This window comes from Varanus komodoensis, unplaced genomic scaffold (assembly GCF_004798865.1).
Source record: "Varanus komodoensis strain SLA01 unplaced genomic scaffold, ASM479886v1 scaffold1, whole genome shotgun sequence".
Classification (NCBI taxonomy): Eukaryota; Metazoa; Chordata; class Lepidosauria; order Squamata; family Varanidae; genus Varanus; species Varanus komodoensis.
This window is the reverse complement of record NW_025335268.1, coordinates 168846-186931: the sequence shown is the minus strand read 5'-3', so window position 1 is coordinate 186931 and position 18086 is coordinate 168846. Positions and strand designations below refer to the sequence as shown.

Genomic DNA, 18086 nt, shown 5'->3' with positions numbered 1-18086 from the left:
CGAAAAGCAGAACTGCAGCAGTTGCATAACATTTGTTCACCACCGTGTGCGTACGGTTGCCTGGCAACAGGCAGGAAATGTGTTGGAAAGCTAGACAGGCCCCAGATAGAGGAAGAGGGTGGAGAGGAGAGTTAGCCCTGCCACAAAAAGCGATCCTGATGCCCATATATGCGACTCTCTGCGACCGGTGGTGCAGTCGGCCACAGCTCAGTGCTGCAAGCGGGTTGCACATGAGCTGCGGAAACCCTGTCGAGCTTTTAAGCAGACGTGACGAACAGGATTGGACTTGGAGCTTTTGGTAACATGGGGAAATGAATGAATGGCATTTATACCTTCGGGGACCTCACAGTGCCGTGTGTGATCTTTCCCACGCTCCATTTTCTGCGCACAGCAACCTGGTGGAGTAAAGCTGGGCTGAGAAATGGCAATCGGCTGCATTACGCTCAGCAAGCACCATGGTTTGGGCTCAAACTACACATTGTAATATGTAGCTGGAGCTTTACAAAACAAAACGGTAGAGCAAGAGCACACGGCTCCAAATTCAGAACAGGATCCCTGCACACCTTCCATCCCCTGGGGTGATTAGGTGTCCTACTTTACAGGGGAAAGCCCTCTGTTTTGAAGAGCTGGTGGAGGATCGCCTGTAACAGAAGCTGTCTTGTATTTGATGGGCTCTCCAATCCAAGTCTGGTTAAAGATCAATGGTCTGTAAGGAAGGAGAAGGGAGACCTTCCAGTTGCCCATCAACCATGAACACTAGGACAGCAGACACACAGGTTCTCCCGTGCAGCGATGCACAGTATCCTGTACTTCTATTCAATAATAGTGATCATTTCTGAATTTGCACCAATACATATTTTGGTATTATTGCATATTTCTGTCATTACATGGCATTCATATTCTGCCTTTTTTTCTCTTGTGAGGAACCCAGGGTGCCTTACACTGTTCCGTTTTGTCTTCTCAACAACCACATTGTGAGGCAGGTGACGCTGGGAGTGAGTGACTGGCTCAAAGTCACCCAGTGAGCCTTGTGGCTGAATGAGGGTCAGAGCCCAGTTGTCCTGGATCCCAGTGCGATATGGCAAGCATTACTCTGGTTCTCACAGCTATTTGCAGAGCCAAATGTTATGCAGATGGGTGTCCTCTTTATCGGCGATGCAATCCAACTTTTGGGCAATGCATGTAGCCTCCTAGTGCATGGGAGTTAAAAACAGAAAGTCTCCACTAATGTCAAAACATGGGAAGATTACAAGTGGAAGGCACTTACAAGTGTGTCTTGTGTGCTCCCCTGTGCTCACCAAAGTCTGTGAGGCCAGACAGCTGCACACTTGAACCATTTTCTGGAACCATTTTCTGCCCTGACCTTAATCATTTTTCCAAGAGTCTCAGAACTGTGTCTATGAAGTTCCCAGACTGCTTCTTACTCAGAGAGTGCTTAGTTTCAGAAATCGAATTACATCAAACACAGCCAGACTATACATTCAGTCGCCGCAGTGTGTTGTGCAGAAGTGGCATGATTTGACTCTGATGAGCAAAGCAGTGGAACGCAACAATCCAGTTATGCTACTGCACTGATCAGGAAGACTGACACACACACCTCACACCGTCCTGACACACGGCTTAAGGTGTTGTGTTCTGGACAAGCCAAAGAGGGTTGGGGATGAGACGTGTAGCTGTGTTTGCAGAAAATCCCTGTGGAAAGGACTAATGGCAATTTCACAATAATCTGCATTCAGTGGAAGGAACTACAGCAGACCAAGCCGATGGCATGTATCACCTTTTGGTCTCTTAAAGAGCCAGAAATAGAACCAAAGATTTCTTCTAGCGTTGCCACTTATCTGCACAGCACAGCACTTCACCCTCTTCTGTGATCCATACTTTTAAAGGTGATGGTCTGGCAACATTTAAGAACATCCAAGCCACTGTAGTTCACTGGGAAAACCTCCATGCCAACACAGGCAGTTCTTTCCTCAATGCCCACTATAACTGAACGGAGGAAAAGTCACCCAGAGGAGGAGGAGGAACATGCAAAGGGAACAGTGGCCTGTGATCAGGTTTGACCTTCTCCAGCCTGCAGACGTTCCGGTTGGCAAAACCCCCTAGAGGAATCCCCACAGTCATCCCCGATCTCAGAGAAAGACGACATGCCTGGGGACAAGGGCAAGACAGGGCACTGACCCCACGCAGCCCACAGAGGGCCTGATGGGATGGCAACAGTTGCACACAGCTTGCTTAAATGGAAGCCAAGTGTAGAGCAGGTATGCCTGGGCTGGGCTGCTGTGAAAAGATTCAGTTGAAAAACGAGAAGAGTGGCAACTACTGGCCGCCTTCATGCAACTTTCAGACAACAGGTAACTAGGCCTGAATGGCTTTTTCTGCAATGGTAAAAGTCTCCGTTTTATTCTGTCCGTATGCATTGTTCAGCAGATACACTTCAAATTCTTCTTGTCCATGCCTTTCCATGAGCTTACATCACACATTTGTGTTTATCTGGTATACGCATATGACTAGTGTACCCTGCATTTTTCATCAGTGTAGTCAAGACTAAAGATGGACAAATCTGTCAGCTTTGATTTTGACTTCCCTCTGCTCCAGCCAATCTGGCCAATGGTTAGGAATCCTAGGATTTGTTATTCAAAATATCTGGAGGGCACTGGTTTGCCAACCCTGTCATGCTCATAAGAAAGGCAAGAGTAATTAGAGATGAAAATCCAGCTATGATAAAACAAATCTTTCCTCTTTTGGCAGTCGGGTCTTGCTCAAATCCCAAATTGTTACAGTACATCAGCTTCTTAACCTCTTCAAAAATCTCAAAAGAAAAAGCAAATATGTATAGTTCAAAGCCTGAACACGTCCTCCTTCAACACTGTGGCTTGTATAATATCAGCCTATACTTAGCAGCACTGGGAATGTTTTTAAAGCTCTTTGGGTTGGATCCAGAATCTGCCTTATGTGGGCAATTTCTGATCTCGCAGAAGATTCCTGCTGGTGGAAGGGAGGCCAGTTTTGATCTACTGCCTCCCCCCTGAAATCGCCCTATTCCCCATTATCCAGATTGTGGTTATAAAACTGGTTAAAAAAGCGATATGTGAAAATACATGCACCATGATAAAAAGTACCTGAAGTAATGAAAAATAGGCATCGAGGAGTTTGAAACTGGTCCCAAAGTGGTACATAAGATGCAAGGCTTTGCAAACACTGAGAGGAGGGGAACATGCTTGGAAAGAAAGACCACTCCTGGCTGGTGGAACAACATTCCTAGCAGGAGATTGCCAGGACACGGAAGTTTGCGATTGCACTGCTGTTTTCCAAGGGGTCTAGTGCCAGGTTTCGGTTTCTCACAGTTCTGTGACTGCAGTGATTGTGCCGAGGGAAGCTATTTGGCAAGAGAATATGGGCTGCCCCTGTCCTTTCACCCAGAGACCACCGTTTGTCCTCAGTTTAATGGCAAAATAAGATAAGCAACACAGTATGGGGCCCGTTTCCAGATATATTTTAAAATACATGTTTGTCATGTTTTTATCTCACCTTTCTTCCAAGCTTTGCCCAAGTACAATTACTCCCTAATTTTCATGGCCCAAGTTCACCCAACAGGCCTCAAGGCTGAGAGGTGTTTGAAGATGGTCTTCCCAGTTCTAGTCCCACATTTTAACCACATCACACTGGTACTTTGCACATGTTCTAAAGCACTGTCATTATTACGGGATATTATCATATCTCAGGAGTGAGGCCTGTAAGGAAGCAGGCTCAAAGGCTGAGATTTGGTTTCAGTGAACACCATTCCAGTATATTATCTGTTGTTAATTTGTTCCCCAGGAACTATAAACACTTTAGATATTTTATTAATGGAAATGAAACAACAGAAAGAACCCCCCCCACACACACACACACGTGGGCATGCGTATGTCAAAGAATACCATTTTCGGAAACACTTGCCCCAGTCCTATATGGAAAAATTCTCTTCTGTAACACATTGCTCAAATTTCAGGACCGTACTAGGCAGAACAGGTCAATCTAAATGGAGACAAAGGTTGAGTTCCACAGAATACTGTTTCCCAGGAAAAGCTGGTGTAGTAACAGGAGGAACATCTCATATCTGCAAGCTTTGTTGAGTCTGACTTAACTACAATTGCTCTTGTTAGACAATCAATTTTAAAAGGTGTGAAATCAGACTCTGACTAAGCAAATTAGTTTTTAGCTATGCAGATCTGTGATAGATTGTGAAGGGTCCACTGGTCAGTGGTAAAGGATATGCTTCACAGGCTAGAATATATTATATTTTTTCCCTTCAAGGAACTCAAGCCAGCTTACATAATTCTCCATCTCTCAATCTTATTCCCACAACAACATCCCTGTAAGGTAGGTTGGGCTGAGAGTTTGTGACTGGCCCAAAGTCACCCAATGAGCTCGATGGCTGAGTGGGGACTAGATGTTCTGGTCCAGCACTCTTAACCACCACAGCACACTGGCTCTTGAAGGGTCCTGACTCAATCCCTAGAATCTTCAGTTAAAAGTTTCTGCTGGTGAGTGATATGAAAAACCTCTGCTCAAAGCTTGCAACAGTTGGCGTAGACCATGTGTGCTGAGCCCCAGGTCCAGAACTGTCCATCTAGGACTCTGGAGATGGCCACCCATTATTTCTCTTCACCTTCACTGGATGGCATGCCAGCTTTTGAGCCATTTTCTCCCAATTTTAAAACACCAAATTGCCTCTCCGAAGGCTTCATTACGAGTAGCGAGCATAAGTTGAAATGTGTTGTCATATTGGCTTGATCCCTGTTGCCTTCAAGCCCAGCCACAACTAGAATGCCACCTCCAGGAGCTTCTCTGACAATTTGGCTTTTGGGATACAAGAAATCCAACTAGAACAGAAACGTCAGACTTTGAACTGAAGTAAGGCAGATACCTGTGCTCCTAGAACCTGAATGCACTAAAGCAAAAGTAGGGAACCCATGGCCTTCTGGGCACTGGGGGAGTCAGACTCTCATTATCTCTGACCATTGGCCATACCGGCAGTGGCTGATGGGTACTGAAGTTCAATATCACCTGGAGAACTACAGATCATTCACCCTTATACTGGATGCACCAAATTGAAGTTGACATCCACCATATCACCTCAGAAAGGTAACATCCAAGATTTTAAATATGTACTGGCTTAGCTCAGAAAGACCAAGAAGCCTAGCAGTGTAATCCTATGCATATTCATGTAGAAATAAATCCCATTAAATTCAATGGGACATACATTGAAGACAAACACAGAATCACACTGTAAGGGCTTGCATGAAGCCCTCCTCACTAAAATTGTGAATAGGAAGTACTTGTACTGATATAACATTTTCTATCAGGGAAAGTATATTCTAGTCTGCTTCTAATGTAGAAAATGCTTGGCTTAAAGTCTCAACAGGATGGTACTGAAAGTATTGCTTCCTTTGAGGGCCTGTTGAGGGATCATTGCATAGGACAGACTCTCCAGAGCCCTTTCAGTTCCACTTAAATGTTGACTCCATTGCTGCTCTACTCCCTGACGTTCTTGGAGAATAACTCCTCCTTCCTCTTTAGGCAGGTAAGGAAACAAAAGCCATGCTGTCCTGTCAGTCCCAGGGTGCAATAGTTCTTTTCAAGGTCACTTCAGTACAGCACAGTTGCCTGGACCTGAATTTATGGAGACAACAACCTGGGTTGAAGAACTCCACCATGGTCTAAAGGGCTTGTAGAAGGCTCAGTAGTTAAAATAGGGTGTATAAAAATGGTTGGAAAAATAATTACAGCTGCAAATAAGGGTTATGGGCTGCTGGAGTGATGGTTGGTGGACATTTGACATGAAGAAGCAGGAAGAGAGCTTTCACTTCTCCTGTGCCTTTAGAAATTGCTCTTCTTTAAGATGTACACATCTTAAAAAGTCAACAGTTTGTTTGCACTTGGCTTCTAGGTTTGTCAGAAAGCCCAACAAAAGGCTGAATACAGACTTCAAGACATTAAGAAAAACAATGTCAATAGAAACAGGCCCCAGAGTGTTCCCTATCATTTACCACGTGGGTGTTCTTAAGGCAACTTAATTCTGTAACTGGAAATCCCAAAGACTATGTCTCAAAGATATGGCTTTTCTCATGCAGCCTCACATACCCAGCTTCTCTGTTGGTACTGGGCTGGTACCATTCATTCATCAGGCTCCAACAGAGTATCTTTAATCACTATTTTCTCTATGTTGTTGTCATTATTTAGGATTTTTAATATATGCAAACCACCCAGATTACTTCGGTATTATACAGTACAGAAATGTAATAAATTAAATGAATTGAATGAAGCACCATTGGCAATTATTTGAATATTACTGTTAGCAATAACAGGCCAGATCAGAAGATCAGTTCAAAAAGAAAATTTTCATGACAAAACTGGTGTGGAGTGAAAACAGTACAAGAACTGAAACTGCAGGTCTGAATAGCATTACCCAGGGCTGGCTTTCCTATGCCAAAGGCTTATCCAGGCAATTGAGGACAAGAACAAATTAAAAATACAATGTTGCCCTAATTGCAGCTTCTACTGTGAAATCCAGGTTCCCCTGTTATGCCTGTGAGGAAAGTTCAACTTTCACATCCTGTTCCCAAACTCAGGCATGGAAACATGAGCATTTGGTGTTAACCTGACCATGGGACAATCTTATGGCTGTTAGAGTCTAGATAGCTACAGGAAAACTCAGTCTCAACTACAATCTTGGAAGCATGCTCCGAGGCTGGGGATGGGACTCCACATCTGGAGTGCCCATTCTCTGCCCTCACAGCTGGCTTGGCTCTTTCCACACTAGCTGCAGCTCTGAGTTTGCAAGATCAACCTTCAGGCCAGTAGTGGGTAGGCAGGGAGGCGCCACCAGGATATAGTTTTAATGTAATCCTGTCTTTAACACCCCCTTCATGGATCACTGCCTTGCCGTGGTGAAGGGGCTTGTGTAGTACAATGAAGCTATGAGCTATGCCCTGCAGGGCCACCCAAGATGGACAGGTCATAGCAGAGAGCGCTGACAAAAGGTGATACACTGGAGAAGGAAATGGCAACCCACTCCAACATCCTTGTCATGAAAGTCCCATGGATAGTTGTTGCTAGTTGTGAAGTCGCATCTAACCCTTCGCGACCCCATGGACAACACTCCTCTTGGCCTTCCTCTCCTCCACCATCCCCCGGAGTCCACTTAAGCTCACGCCGACTGCTTCAGTGACTCCTTCTAGCCACCTCATCCTCTGCCATCTCCTTCTCCTTTTGCCATCAATTGTTCCCAGCATTAGGTTCTTCTTCAGCGAGTCCTTCCTTATCATTAGGTGGCCAAAGTATTTGAGTTTCATCTTCAGTATCTGGCTTTCCCCATGGACAGTATCAACAGGCAAAGAGATATGACGCCAGAAGATGAGCCCCTCCCCTCAGGTTGGAAGGTGTCCAATATGCTACTGGGGAAGAGCAGAGGATGAGTACTAGTAGTGCCAGAAAGAATGAAGTGACTGGGTTGAAACCGAAAGAACACTCAGTTGCGTATGTATCTGGTGGTGAAAGGAAAGTCCAATGCTGCAAAGAACATCACAGCATAGGAATCTGGAATGTAAAATCTATGAATCAAGCAAAGCTGGTCAAACATGAGATGACAAGACTGAACATCGACATCTTGGGAATCAGCAAACTAAAATGGACAGGATTGGGTGAATTTAAATCAGATGACCATCATGTATACTCCTGCGGGCAAGAATCCCTCAGAAGAAATGGAGTAGCCTTCATAATCAATAAAAGAGTAGGAAAAGCAGTACTGAGATACAATCTCCAAAATGACAGAATGATCTCAGTTCAAATCCAAGGCAAACCATTCAACCACAGAAATCAGATTGACTATGTGCTCTGCAGACAAAGATAAGAAGGCCTTCTTAAATGAACAGTGTAAAGAAACAGAAGAAAACAGCAGAATTGGAAATAGAGATCTCTTCAAGAAAATTGGAGATATGAAGGGAACATTTCGTGCAAAGATGGGCATGATAAAGGACTAGAATGGCAGGGACCAAGCTAGGCTCCAGCAGTATGTGGACCAAGCACTGCCAGAAGTACAGGCAGGGTTCCGAAGAGGCAGAGGAACTAGAGATCAAATTGCCAACATACGTTGGATCATGGAGAAAGCTAGGGAGTTCCAGAAAAACATCTACTTCTGCTTCATTGACTATGCTAAAGCCTTTGATTGTGTGGATCACAACAAATTGTGGCAAGTCCTTAAAGAGATGGGAGTACCAGACCATCTTATTTGTCTCTTGAGAAACCTATATGCGGGTCAAGAAGCAACAGTGAGAACTGGACATGGAACTACTGATTGGTTCAAAATTGGGAAAGGAGTACGGCAAGGCTGTATATTGTCGCCCTGCCTATTTAACTTATATGCAGAACACATCATGCAAAAGGCGGGGCTAGATGAATCACAAGTTGGAATTGAGATTGCTGGGAGAAATATCAACAACCTCAGATATGCAGAAGATACCACTCTAATGGCAGAAAGTGAAGAGGAACTAAAGGGCTTCTTGATGCGGGTGAAGGAGAGCACAAAAGTTGGCTTGAAACTCAACATTAAGAAAACTAAGATCATGGCATCTGGTCCTATCACTTCCTGGCAAATAGATGGAGGAGAAATGGAGGTAGTGACAGATTTTATTTTCCTGAACTCCAAGATCACCGCAGAGGGGGATTGCAGCCAAGAAATTAAAAGACACTTGCTCCTGGGGAGGAAAGCTATGGCAAATCTAGACAGCATACTAAAAAGCAGAGACATCACCCTGCCAACAAAAGTGCGTATACTCAAGGCTATGGTTTTCCCAGTTGCACTGTATGGCTGTGAAAGTTGGACCATAAGGAAGGCTGAGTGCCGAAGAATTGAGGCCTTTGAATTGTGGTGCTGGAGGAGACTCCTGCGAGTCCCTTGGACTGCAAGGAGATCAAACCAGTCAGTCTTAGAGGAGATCAACCCTGACTGCTCTTTAGAAGGCCAGATACTGAAGATGAAACTCAAATACTTTGGCCACCTAATGAGAAGGAAGGACTCCCTGGAGAAGAGCCTAATGCTGCGAACAATAGATGGCAAAAGAAGGAGGGGGCGGCAGAGGATGAGGTGGCTGGATGGAGTCACTGAAGCAGTCAGTGTGAGCCTAGATGGACTCCGGGGGATGGTGGAGGATAGGAGAACCAGGAAGAATGTTGTCCATGGGGTCGCGATGGGCTGGACATGACTTGGTGACTAGCACAGCATAGTCTTTAACACACTGTTTCTATTACTTTGTTTTAGCTTTTACTACTCACTGCTCCTGGATACAGAGCAGTACACAAATACTGTTAATAAAAGTGCATTGTTTTTATGTCCCTTTCTTTCTTCTTCCAAGAAACCCAGGTAGCTTACATAGTCTTCCTCCACTCTATTTTATTCTCACAGCAACCCTGTGAAGTGAGGTGGCTGAGAGTGACTGGCCCAAAGTCATCCAGTGAGCTTCATTGTTGAGTGAGGACTGGAATCCGGATCTTCCAGATTTCCAGTCCAACAGGCAAACCACCAGGCCACACTGGCTCTGTATCCTGGCAGCAGCTCAGTCTGCCCTTGGCAGTCCCAGCAAATAAATCATAGGGCTAAAACCAGCCATCTAGGCATTTTGTGAAGTACAGGGCTGACCATCACCTTCAGACCCTCCCACGCTAGACTGGATGCCTGCAATCCTTTTGAGCTCCAAGGTTATGGGCTGCCCCAGTGGATCACACCGTGCATTTTCCCCTCCTATCAGATAGTTTTTTCTACATTTGAGTTTCTTTTCACATGGAATCCACATTCTAATCTTGCTGCTGAAAGAACAACCTCAGCGCTCTGATGTTAAAGGCATGGCACTGGTGGCTGGGTTCCATCTAAGCAGTAGCGGGCCTGACATCAGTTTTGGTGAGAGCACTGATAAGCTCATCGACTTGACTTGCCCGCAGCTCACTGTGAAAGTGGGAAGGTTTGCCTCCATGTAAACAGATAGGTGTGCAGAGCTCTTCTTCTTCCTTTAAACGCACTTACAGAGAAAGAAGTCCCGAAGGAGAGGTTCCAGCAAGGGACCTGTAGCATTACAAAGGCTGATTAGCTGCAGCATAAGCTTTGGTGTGCTAGAGAAGCCTGGTAGAAGCCCTACCAAAGTTGCGTACTACCCTTGCCATCTTTGACTACTGGACTTATAGGCTGGGGCTGCTGGGAAGTGTGGTCCCAAACAAATGCAGTATACCAGGTTGGGTGGAGAAGGCGGGACCTGCCGCCTACCTCAGATACATGAAATGTTTACTTTGAGCAAATGGGTGCATACAGCTCGAGCAGAGAGGAGGAAGAAAAAGACTTTAAATGGTTAAGTGATACTAGGCAGCAGTAGGTGTGGTACACATAACAGCCACAGGAAAACAGAATTTGATCACTGGATACGATATGCTCAACGGAGATGTGACCTGACTTAGCAGTGACTAGTGAATAGGAGTAACAAGTTCAGTACAGTAAGGAAACGCCCTAAAGGAGCACCAATGACAGTTGTGAGTCAGCCACTTCCAAGATTTGAGCTTGTGTACCACTTATTTGACCTTTCAGAGCCTTTGATAAATATAAATAGATCTTTTCTTGAGGAATGCACACTTGTTTACCCAGCTGATTACTTCATGCATTTGAAAGAATTTGATAAGCTCAATGAGAGGTAAACCACGAACATATAAAGTCACCGGCAATTGGATACTATGACACCACGAGTGAGCACTTCCTTTAGCACAGACATCCCCTAAATAGGCGAAGTCAGAGACACAGTTAACCGCGTATGTATATGTATAAAATAATGCACCTGATATGCAAGGGAATGTGGTCAGGTTGTAGGATTCTGAACTGTTTCTACTGTGGAGATGTAGTTCAGGGAATAGGAAACTTCTTTCAGTCCAAGGGATCAATGCAATTTTGGAGACGCTCTTGGGAACAACATTCCATTGGAACTACAGGCAGGGCCGGAAAGCCCAACATACAAAAAATACCGGCATATTTTAACTCAAGGCTCTTTCACCAGTAACTAAGCCTTTTGAGAGGTATTTCAACCATTTGCAGTGGGAGCAAAAATGCGCAGAAGTCAGGAAACCAGTAAAAGATGAGTGGCTTTTACAACTAGGGAAGGAGAAGGGGCTGTAGCCATCTGCACCCCCCACCCCAGAACAGCTGCATTTGAACCCCTGGAGGCTTCCAGCCCTCTTATGGAGGCTCATGTGAAATCAGCTGAAATCACCCTTGCCACTTCTAAGAGGCTGAAGTAAGAGCTGAGATCCCATAGCCATGAATACATCACTTGCCAGGGTATTAGGCTTCTTTTCCCGCCAATGTGAACTGTTGATGGTCATGCTCCGACTTAGCCACTCCTCCAGGAGATTCTAGTGTATGCAGCGCATGTATTCTCCAGGTATGTTTCTTCCACACCTTCCAGTCATACTTGTTCCATTAGAAATGAAGGAGAAAATGTCACTACAGTGTTAAGAAACTTTGTATTTCACATAAAAACAAGGTAATTTTTGCACTGTTGCTACTGTATGCTGTGCAAGGAACATTTCTTTCATCAGGAAAGAGGCTGTCAAATGATTATTCCATTTTGCCATTAGAGGTCAGATACTGACTCAGACCTTGAGCTCTTCTCTGCTTGGAAGCAGATGCGGCAAAAGGTACTGCCAAACAAGACAGACTAAGGTTTTGAGGAAAAAATATTAGTTACAATTTTAAAAGCCCTATAGTTTGTTTTTGAAAACCTTTACATTAACTAAACACATCTCTCAAATTTGCTAATCTCCCAACCAATTAAAAGCAATACAAGGGTAACAAGTTTTAGGAGAATTTAAATGATCTCCAGGAAGCTAGAATCTCAGGATTGTCTCCAACTGTGTCACTTCACTGCCTGAATCAGTTCTGTCAATGGAGACCCAATGGTGAGCCCACTGTTTCCCCCTGCAGTCACCTGGGACCCTCAAAATACACTCCAGAGGTCAGGGAATCCTCCAGAGCAGATTTTCAGGCAGCACAGAAGGTGATATGAGGAGGAAAGAAAGAGCAAGTCCCACCCCACTAGTAAGACTTCTGCTAACATGGCATTGGATTTAACTTTGCTTTAAGCAAGGTCCAAGGACATCTGTGTTTTTCCATGGGTGGTGCAAACTCCTCCAGCAGTAACTTAAGGTACACTATTACATTAAAGCAGATGTAGAAAGAACCAGAGTTTTCAGTTTTTCTGTGATTTTCGCTCAAAGTATGTGCATATCTTCCTCATAGGCACAGAAGTAGCTGTAATCTGTGGAACAAAGAGTATGAAGTGAGATATAATTCTGTCCCATGGCATTTTAAACATTTTACCCCAGGGCACCGAACCTCAGGCCTGTGGGCCAAATCCAGCCCTCCTGGAGTCCCAGATCAGGCCCTCTGGCATTCCCAGAAAGCTGCGTCCCTTCCCCTGACCCAACCTTTTTCTCTCAATCACTGGCCAGTTGGTGGCTTCCCTCTTCTGTGCTGTCTCTCCCCTCAAATCTCAAAGGCTTCTGCTAAGGCTTAGTTACTGGCAGTAGGTGCTTTAAGGCAGGCGCATGCAGGCATCCTGGCCCTACCCTCTTTCCTGCGTCTACTTTGCCCGCAGTGCCAAGGAAGGAAGCGCCACTGGCCCTTCTCTCAGCAGATCTGTGCTGCTGCCCTTCCAAGAAGACATGTGGGGAGACAATAGTGAGTAAAAAAGGAAAAATCCAGGCCCTATGGAGAAATGCAGACGACATACCTTACATCAGTCTTCTCTAAACGGCTGCCTTCCAGATGTGCTAGACGGCAATGGCCATGCTGGCTGGCAGGCTGGGACACTGCAGTCCATCACACCTGGACAGCCAAAGGCTGGGAGAAAGGCCTGTCCATGTGTTCTTGTACCCACAGAGCCCTGCTCAGATACTGGCCTGAAAACCAGTTGGGCTATGTAGGAAACAGGAGCCCTGCTTGTGTTTTGTCTCCATTGGCCTTTAGACCCTGGGGAAAGTATTTCCTGCAGCAGAAGCCCCGCTTAATCTTGAAACAGAACGTAGGAGCCCTGTTAGCTGTGTAATGGAAATGCTTCTGCATTCCCGTTCCCTCTGCCTTCTGATACAGCTTTGCACGCTGTACCAGAGGAGGAAAGGAAATGCAGGTAGCGACGGATACAGAGGCTTCCCTGCGTTGTTTCCTGTTCTCAGCCAGAAGCCTCATCAAGGAATCGAAAGGAAGAATGAGAAAGGAAGGTAGAAAGCATTCTGAAATGCATAAGTGCTTTGAGTACAGCAGGAGGTAGAGCCCGGACTGAAAAAGGCTGCTCTACATCTGCCAAGTTCCTGTGAGCAGTGCTTACAGGTGCCCCTTCACCAGCTGTTGCTGGAATCATTCCTTCAGCTTCTTCACCCAGAATCTTGCTTGGCCATCCCCATCATCTCGCTGCTACACTCTTGCCCTCCAACAGGGGAGTGATATGCAGAACGTGTATATATTAACTTTGGGGTGTCAGGCAAGAAAAAAAGGGCTCCAAATCCTGATGCAGGGGGAGGCTGCATCATAGGACAGGATGCATTGGTTTCATACTGTGGCATCACAGTAGACCCTGGAATCATCCGAGTGCCTTTGGGCAACTCCCAACATCCTGAACATCGGCCACGAAGGCTGGGACTGAACTGAGTTGTCCAACAATCTGCAAAGCACGAGGTTGCCAACCGCTGCACTGCCACAATGGCTCTTGGCTCAGCAGCCAAGCTTGGATTTGTTTTGAAATATACAGAAGTGATGCGGTGAAAATCTTGATGTATTTAAGTGAAATGCTGCAACTCTTGTACTTAAAACACACATGGTGCTGCCTGCATGCAAAGAGGCTTAACAGGGGCATCTTTCCGTTGACAAGCAAAGGAACGCAAACGATGCTTTTCCTGTAGAACACAATACCCTTAACAAAGGAATTAGACCAGCTTTCTCCAACATGGTGCTTTCCAGTTGTGCTTGATTAAGACACCCATCACCTTCAGCCAGCTTGGGTGTGCTGGTTGCAGATGATGGGAACTGTAGTCCCAACACAGCTGGTGGCATCAGGTCGGAGAAAGTCAGCTCAGAGCGATAAGGCCAAAGTATCGAAGTTGTTGCAACCGTGCTGAATTTACTTACAGGCCCCGGTGATGTCACTCCCGTCCCTGCTTCCTGCTGTCTTATGCTCAGATTCCGCAACAAGTGGGCACTGTTGCCTGATCCGTTTGGGCTCCTGATCTTGTTTGTCTGTTGCTTAGCACCCAGATCAGACAGCCAGCTTCTTTTGCCAGGAAAACCGTTCTCTTTGCCAGTCATTTTCCCACAAGATTCCTTGACAAGGTGTGTGGAATTTGGGAGGCAAGAATTCCCAGGAGGGGGAGGCTCATTCAGGCTTGGAGTAGCCTGCACTGGTCCACTGTGGGTCAGCCAGTCCTTCTCACATGACTCTGAATCTATGACTAAAGTGTTATGTTCCAGCCTAAATTTTTTAAACACTGGGTATAGTTCAATCACGCAGTTGCAACTTTTCAGGCACTTTGCATTTTCTTCTTTGCTGGAATCCAGCCTCCGCTTGGCACGCATTTCAGACCTGGAATGTGGCGATTTGGAAGGGGCGGTGGCCTCACAAACCCCTGCAAGGGCTCCTTGTGGGGTAGGCATCTCTGCTCCTTTCACAGGAGGAGATAAATGGGGAGTCTTGGTCACCCACTGTCTAATGGACATCACTGAGGGTGGTGCTGGCTTGGAGGAAGAACCCAGAGTAGTTTCCTTCTGCCTTGCTGGAACGGAGGTGCAAGCTGTGCTGGCTGGAGGTTTGACTGAAGACCACGTCGGTGTGTTGGTGGGAAGAGGAAGATCTCCCAGATACGCTGGAGCACAAGCAGCGGCCTGGGGTGAAGAAATAGGAGGGCTGCAGCTTGGAAGAACTTTCGCGGGAGTACCATGCTTGCTGTTTGGTGTGCCTAAAAAGAGGGACAAAGCACACAGTCCACATGAGAACATCGTACCACAAGTGCGGATAAAGCGAGGGGATGCTCCTGAATAGGACAGAATCTGAGCATCTCACATTGTATGGCAGCCTACCCCAACCTGGTACCTTTCAGTATTTTGCACTACAGTGCCTTGCATTCCTGATCATTTGCTATATTGGATGGGTCTGATGGGAGTTGACATCCAGAACATCTGGAGGACATCAGATATGGAAAACTGACATAAAGGACTCTTTTGCAACACTTTAACAGGTATGTTTTACATTGTGGCCTAAGTTATGAAGTGGGCACATTAAGTTACAAACAGGTCTTGAAGAACCTGGTGCATTTTGGCAAGCATCTGGACTGTGGAGGGAAAAGAAGGTACAGAGTGGTGGTAGCCGAAATGAAAATACCAGAAGAGGACCAGGGAGTTGCACCTTCTGCATCCAAGCGTGCAACTGATCTGGCCTCTGCATGCTCAGGCACCAGGGGCTGCAACTCTGCTTTTTCAAAACATGAACAGAAGCTCCCAGAAAGCTGGTTAAACAAAGCCCACAGATACATACAGCACTGGAAAAAAGCAAAGGGAAGCTTATGCTATAGGTCCAGTATGGCTACATTACAACTTGTACCACTAAAGTGCATAGAAACCCGGACTATTTGCATGTTTCTACCCAGACAGCCCTGAAATGAAACTTGGTTAAGGCCACAGTGAATCAAGAGTGCAAATAACTACTGTGTACATAGGATACATTTTACATTAGAAGAGCCAAGATCAGCAGGATTCTGGCTCATGCTTGTGAGGTTCAGGCATTTCCTCTTCCACTCCTGACCTGTCTCAAGGCAAATTCAATGAGGTGGAACAACATTTTATCTAACACAAGGGCTAGCTTTGCTTGGGAGTTTTCAGGCTGGAAGAATACATAGCTCCTACTCTATCTATGAGAAGAAGAGTGGAAATTTTTAAAAACAACCCATCTCCAAAGAGGTCAATGATGTGTGTGTGTGTGTGTGTGTGTGTGTGTAAGATACAGCATAAGAGGGAACTGGCACATCCCTTCCTATTGTTCTGCACGTTTCCTGCAAGTGAGTTCTATGTTGGCAAAACAATCCCTCACAGCTATTCCTCTGGCTGGAAAGAAGCCATTTGTGAAGGTGAAAGCTCACTTGGAGATGGCAAGGCCACAAGCAAAACCCCTGGTGAAAAAGCCCTGCGTGCCACAGTTCACGCCAGCCTTCTAATTTCGTGTAGCTGGGAGTCCCTCTCTGACAGGGCTTTCCACCAGTCTATTTTTGGGCAAGCTGACACGTGCTGTTTGGGACAGATTTGGGCGCCTCTGTTTAAGATCAATCTAGGTGTCAAAACTAGTGTTGATCATGCAGTGCACAGCTGCAGACCCCATAAAATTACTTTAGGTCATGGACTGAATCCCCATTAATCTTTGCTTTCACCTTTTTTTTTTAAACCCTCTAGCCCTTATGCACGTGGAAGCAGGCTTAGCCAAAGGCAAGGCCCACATAGCCAGAATGCTCTGAATTAGAGTATAAACAACAAGAATGTCAGGTGTTCAAGGCAAGAGCCTTCACAGCTGCTCCTTCTTGCCCACTGCCACAACACCCTCGTCCCAGGATCAGCTTCCTCTTCCCCTCTATTGCCACCCTTCTTTTCAAATCAGAATAAGTAAGAACAGCAATATCCTGAATAATTTTTTGTGCTTCTATTTGTGATGAATGAACAATAGGACAGAAGAAAAAAGCCAGACCTGTTGATCTCAAGTTGAATGCTGCTAACAGAATGAATAATAAATGGATTGTACCAATTTGCCTAAATCTGCATATGGTGGAACATCAGTCTTTGAAATGATAGTTTACCAACTTTGCTTCTGCCGACAGGGAAGGACAGGACATAACCAATGGAAGTGCTTAAGGCCACATGAACAATTTTGCTTCCAATTATTTTTGGAGAATTTTGTGGCTTGCTGAAGGAAGGAGGTTGCACAGTTCTTAGTTCTGGGCCATCAGTGCAATGCTACATAACTAGAATTCCTGTTTATCCAAACATTTGTACACCCTGCCCAGAGGATTTAGATAAAGGTTTTATTATTAGACGAGTCAGTCAGAACCAGGAAACTATATTTGAAGTTTACTTTCCTTGTCCTGTATTGTTCCAGGCAGAATCAACACATACATGCCGTTCCACAAAGGTTGACTAGGTAGGAGTTCTTTAGAGGTAACATATAAACACAGCCATTGCTGCTACTGCTTTGTAGCTGCCTGGAATGCCATTCTAAAAACGCACACAAAAGTTTAGCAGTTTAGAATCCCATTAGCCTTGCAGGGGATTTACACTCTGCAGGGATTTTTTTTTTTTTTTTTTTGGTTCAACTGAGCAACATGTAATTCCTTTCCCATTTAAGTATGCCCAAATGCTCCCTTTCCAGCAGGGCAGGTGCCTCCCTTCAGCTTGGTCTTATGAGTATAAAGCTGCTACAAAGGTTTGTGCCACGACCCTTCTGGGCTTCATCCAGTGCTGCAGATGCAGACTGCCGCTTGCACAACAGGGTGCCCCTTCCTCTCTTCTCCCTGTGCAATTTCCCCATATTCCCCTGCAAATGTGATCCAGAGGATCCCCAATTTAATCTACAGCCTAGAATATCCATCTAGCTCTAGCATCTTTTTCACTGGAGGCCAGCTGAATGCATCTGGTAATGCATGTGAGAGCACCGCCCCCCCACCATGAGACTCCATTAGGGATCGTGGTTAATAGCCGCTGGTCAACATCCTCCATGCATCTCTGTAGCCATTTAAGCTAGGGGCCATAATGCTCCGAAATAGTGGATCACACACATCATTTATGCATTGTGCATGTGTGCTTTTTGTGTCTGTTCCAAGTCTACTGCTGCTGAACAATTACAGCTTTCCTCAGCATGGTACCCTCCCTTCCCATCATCCCAGCCAGTATGGAAAGGCGGTCATCTTTTAGGGTCATCAAAGCCGCAATGCCCAATGCAAATGGCCCTCGGTGAGCAACTGGGTGCAGTGATTTGTCATATAGGGTC

General features: G+C 45.6%; 1 protein-coding gene across 1 annotated transcript in view; it reads right to left on the bottom strand.

Annotated features, from left to right (window-relative positions):
• Positions 1-12260: 12260 nt before the first annotated feature.
• DTL (denticleless E3 ubiquitin protein ligase homolog) overlaps positions 12261-18086 on the bottom strand; it is a 30443-nt gene continuing 24617 nt past the window's right edge. Inside the window, exons 14-15 of the mRNA XM_044448096.1 lie at positions 14195-15018; positions 12261-12329 (exon numbers count right to left, since the gene is read on the bottom strand). Of these exons, the coding sequence (XP_044304031.1) occupies positions 12261-12329; positions 14195-15018 (893 nt within the window). The remainder of the gene's footprint in view (positions 12330-14194; positions 15019-18086) is intronic.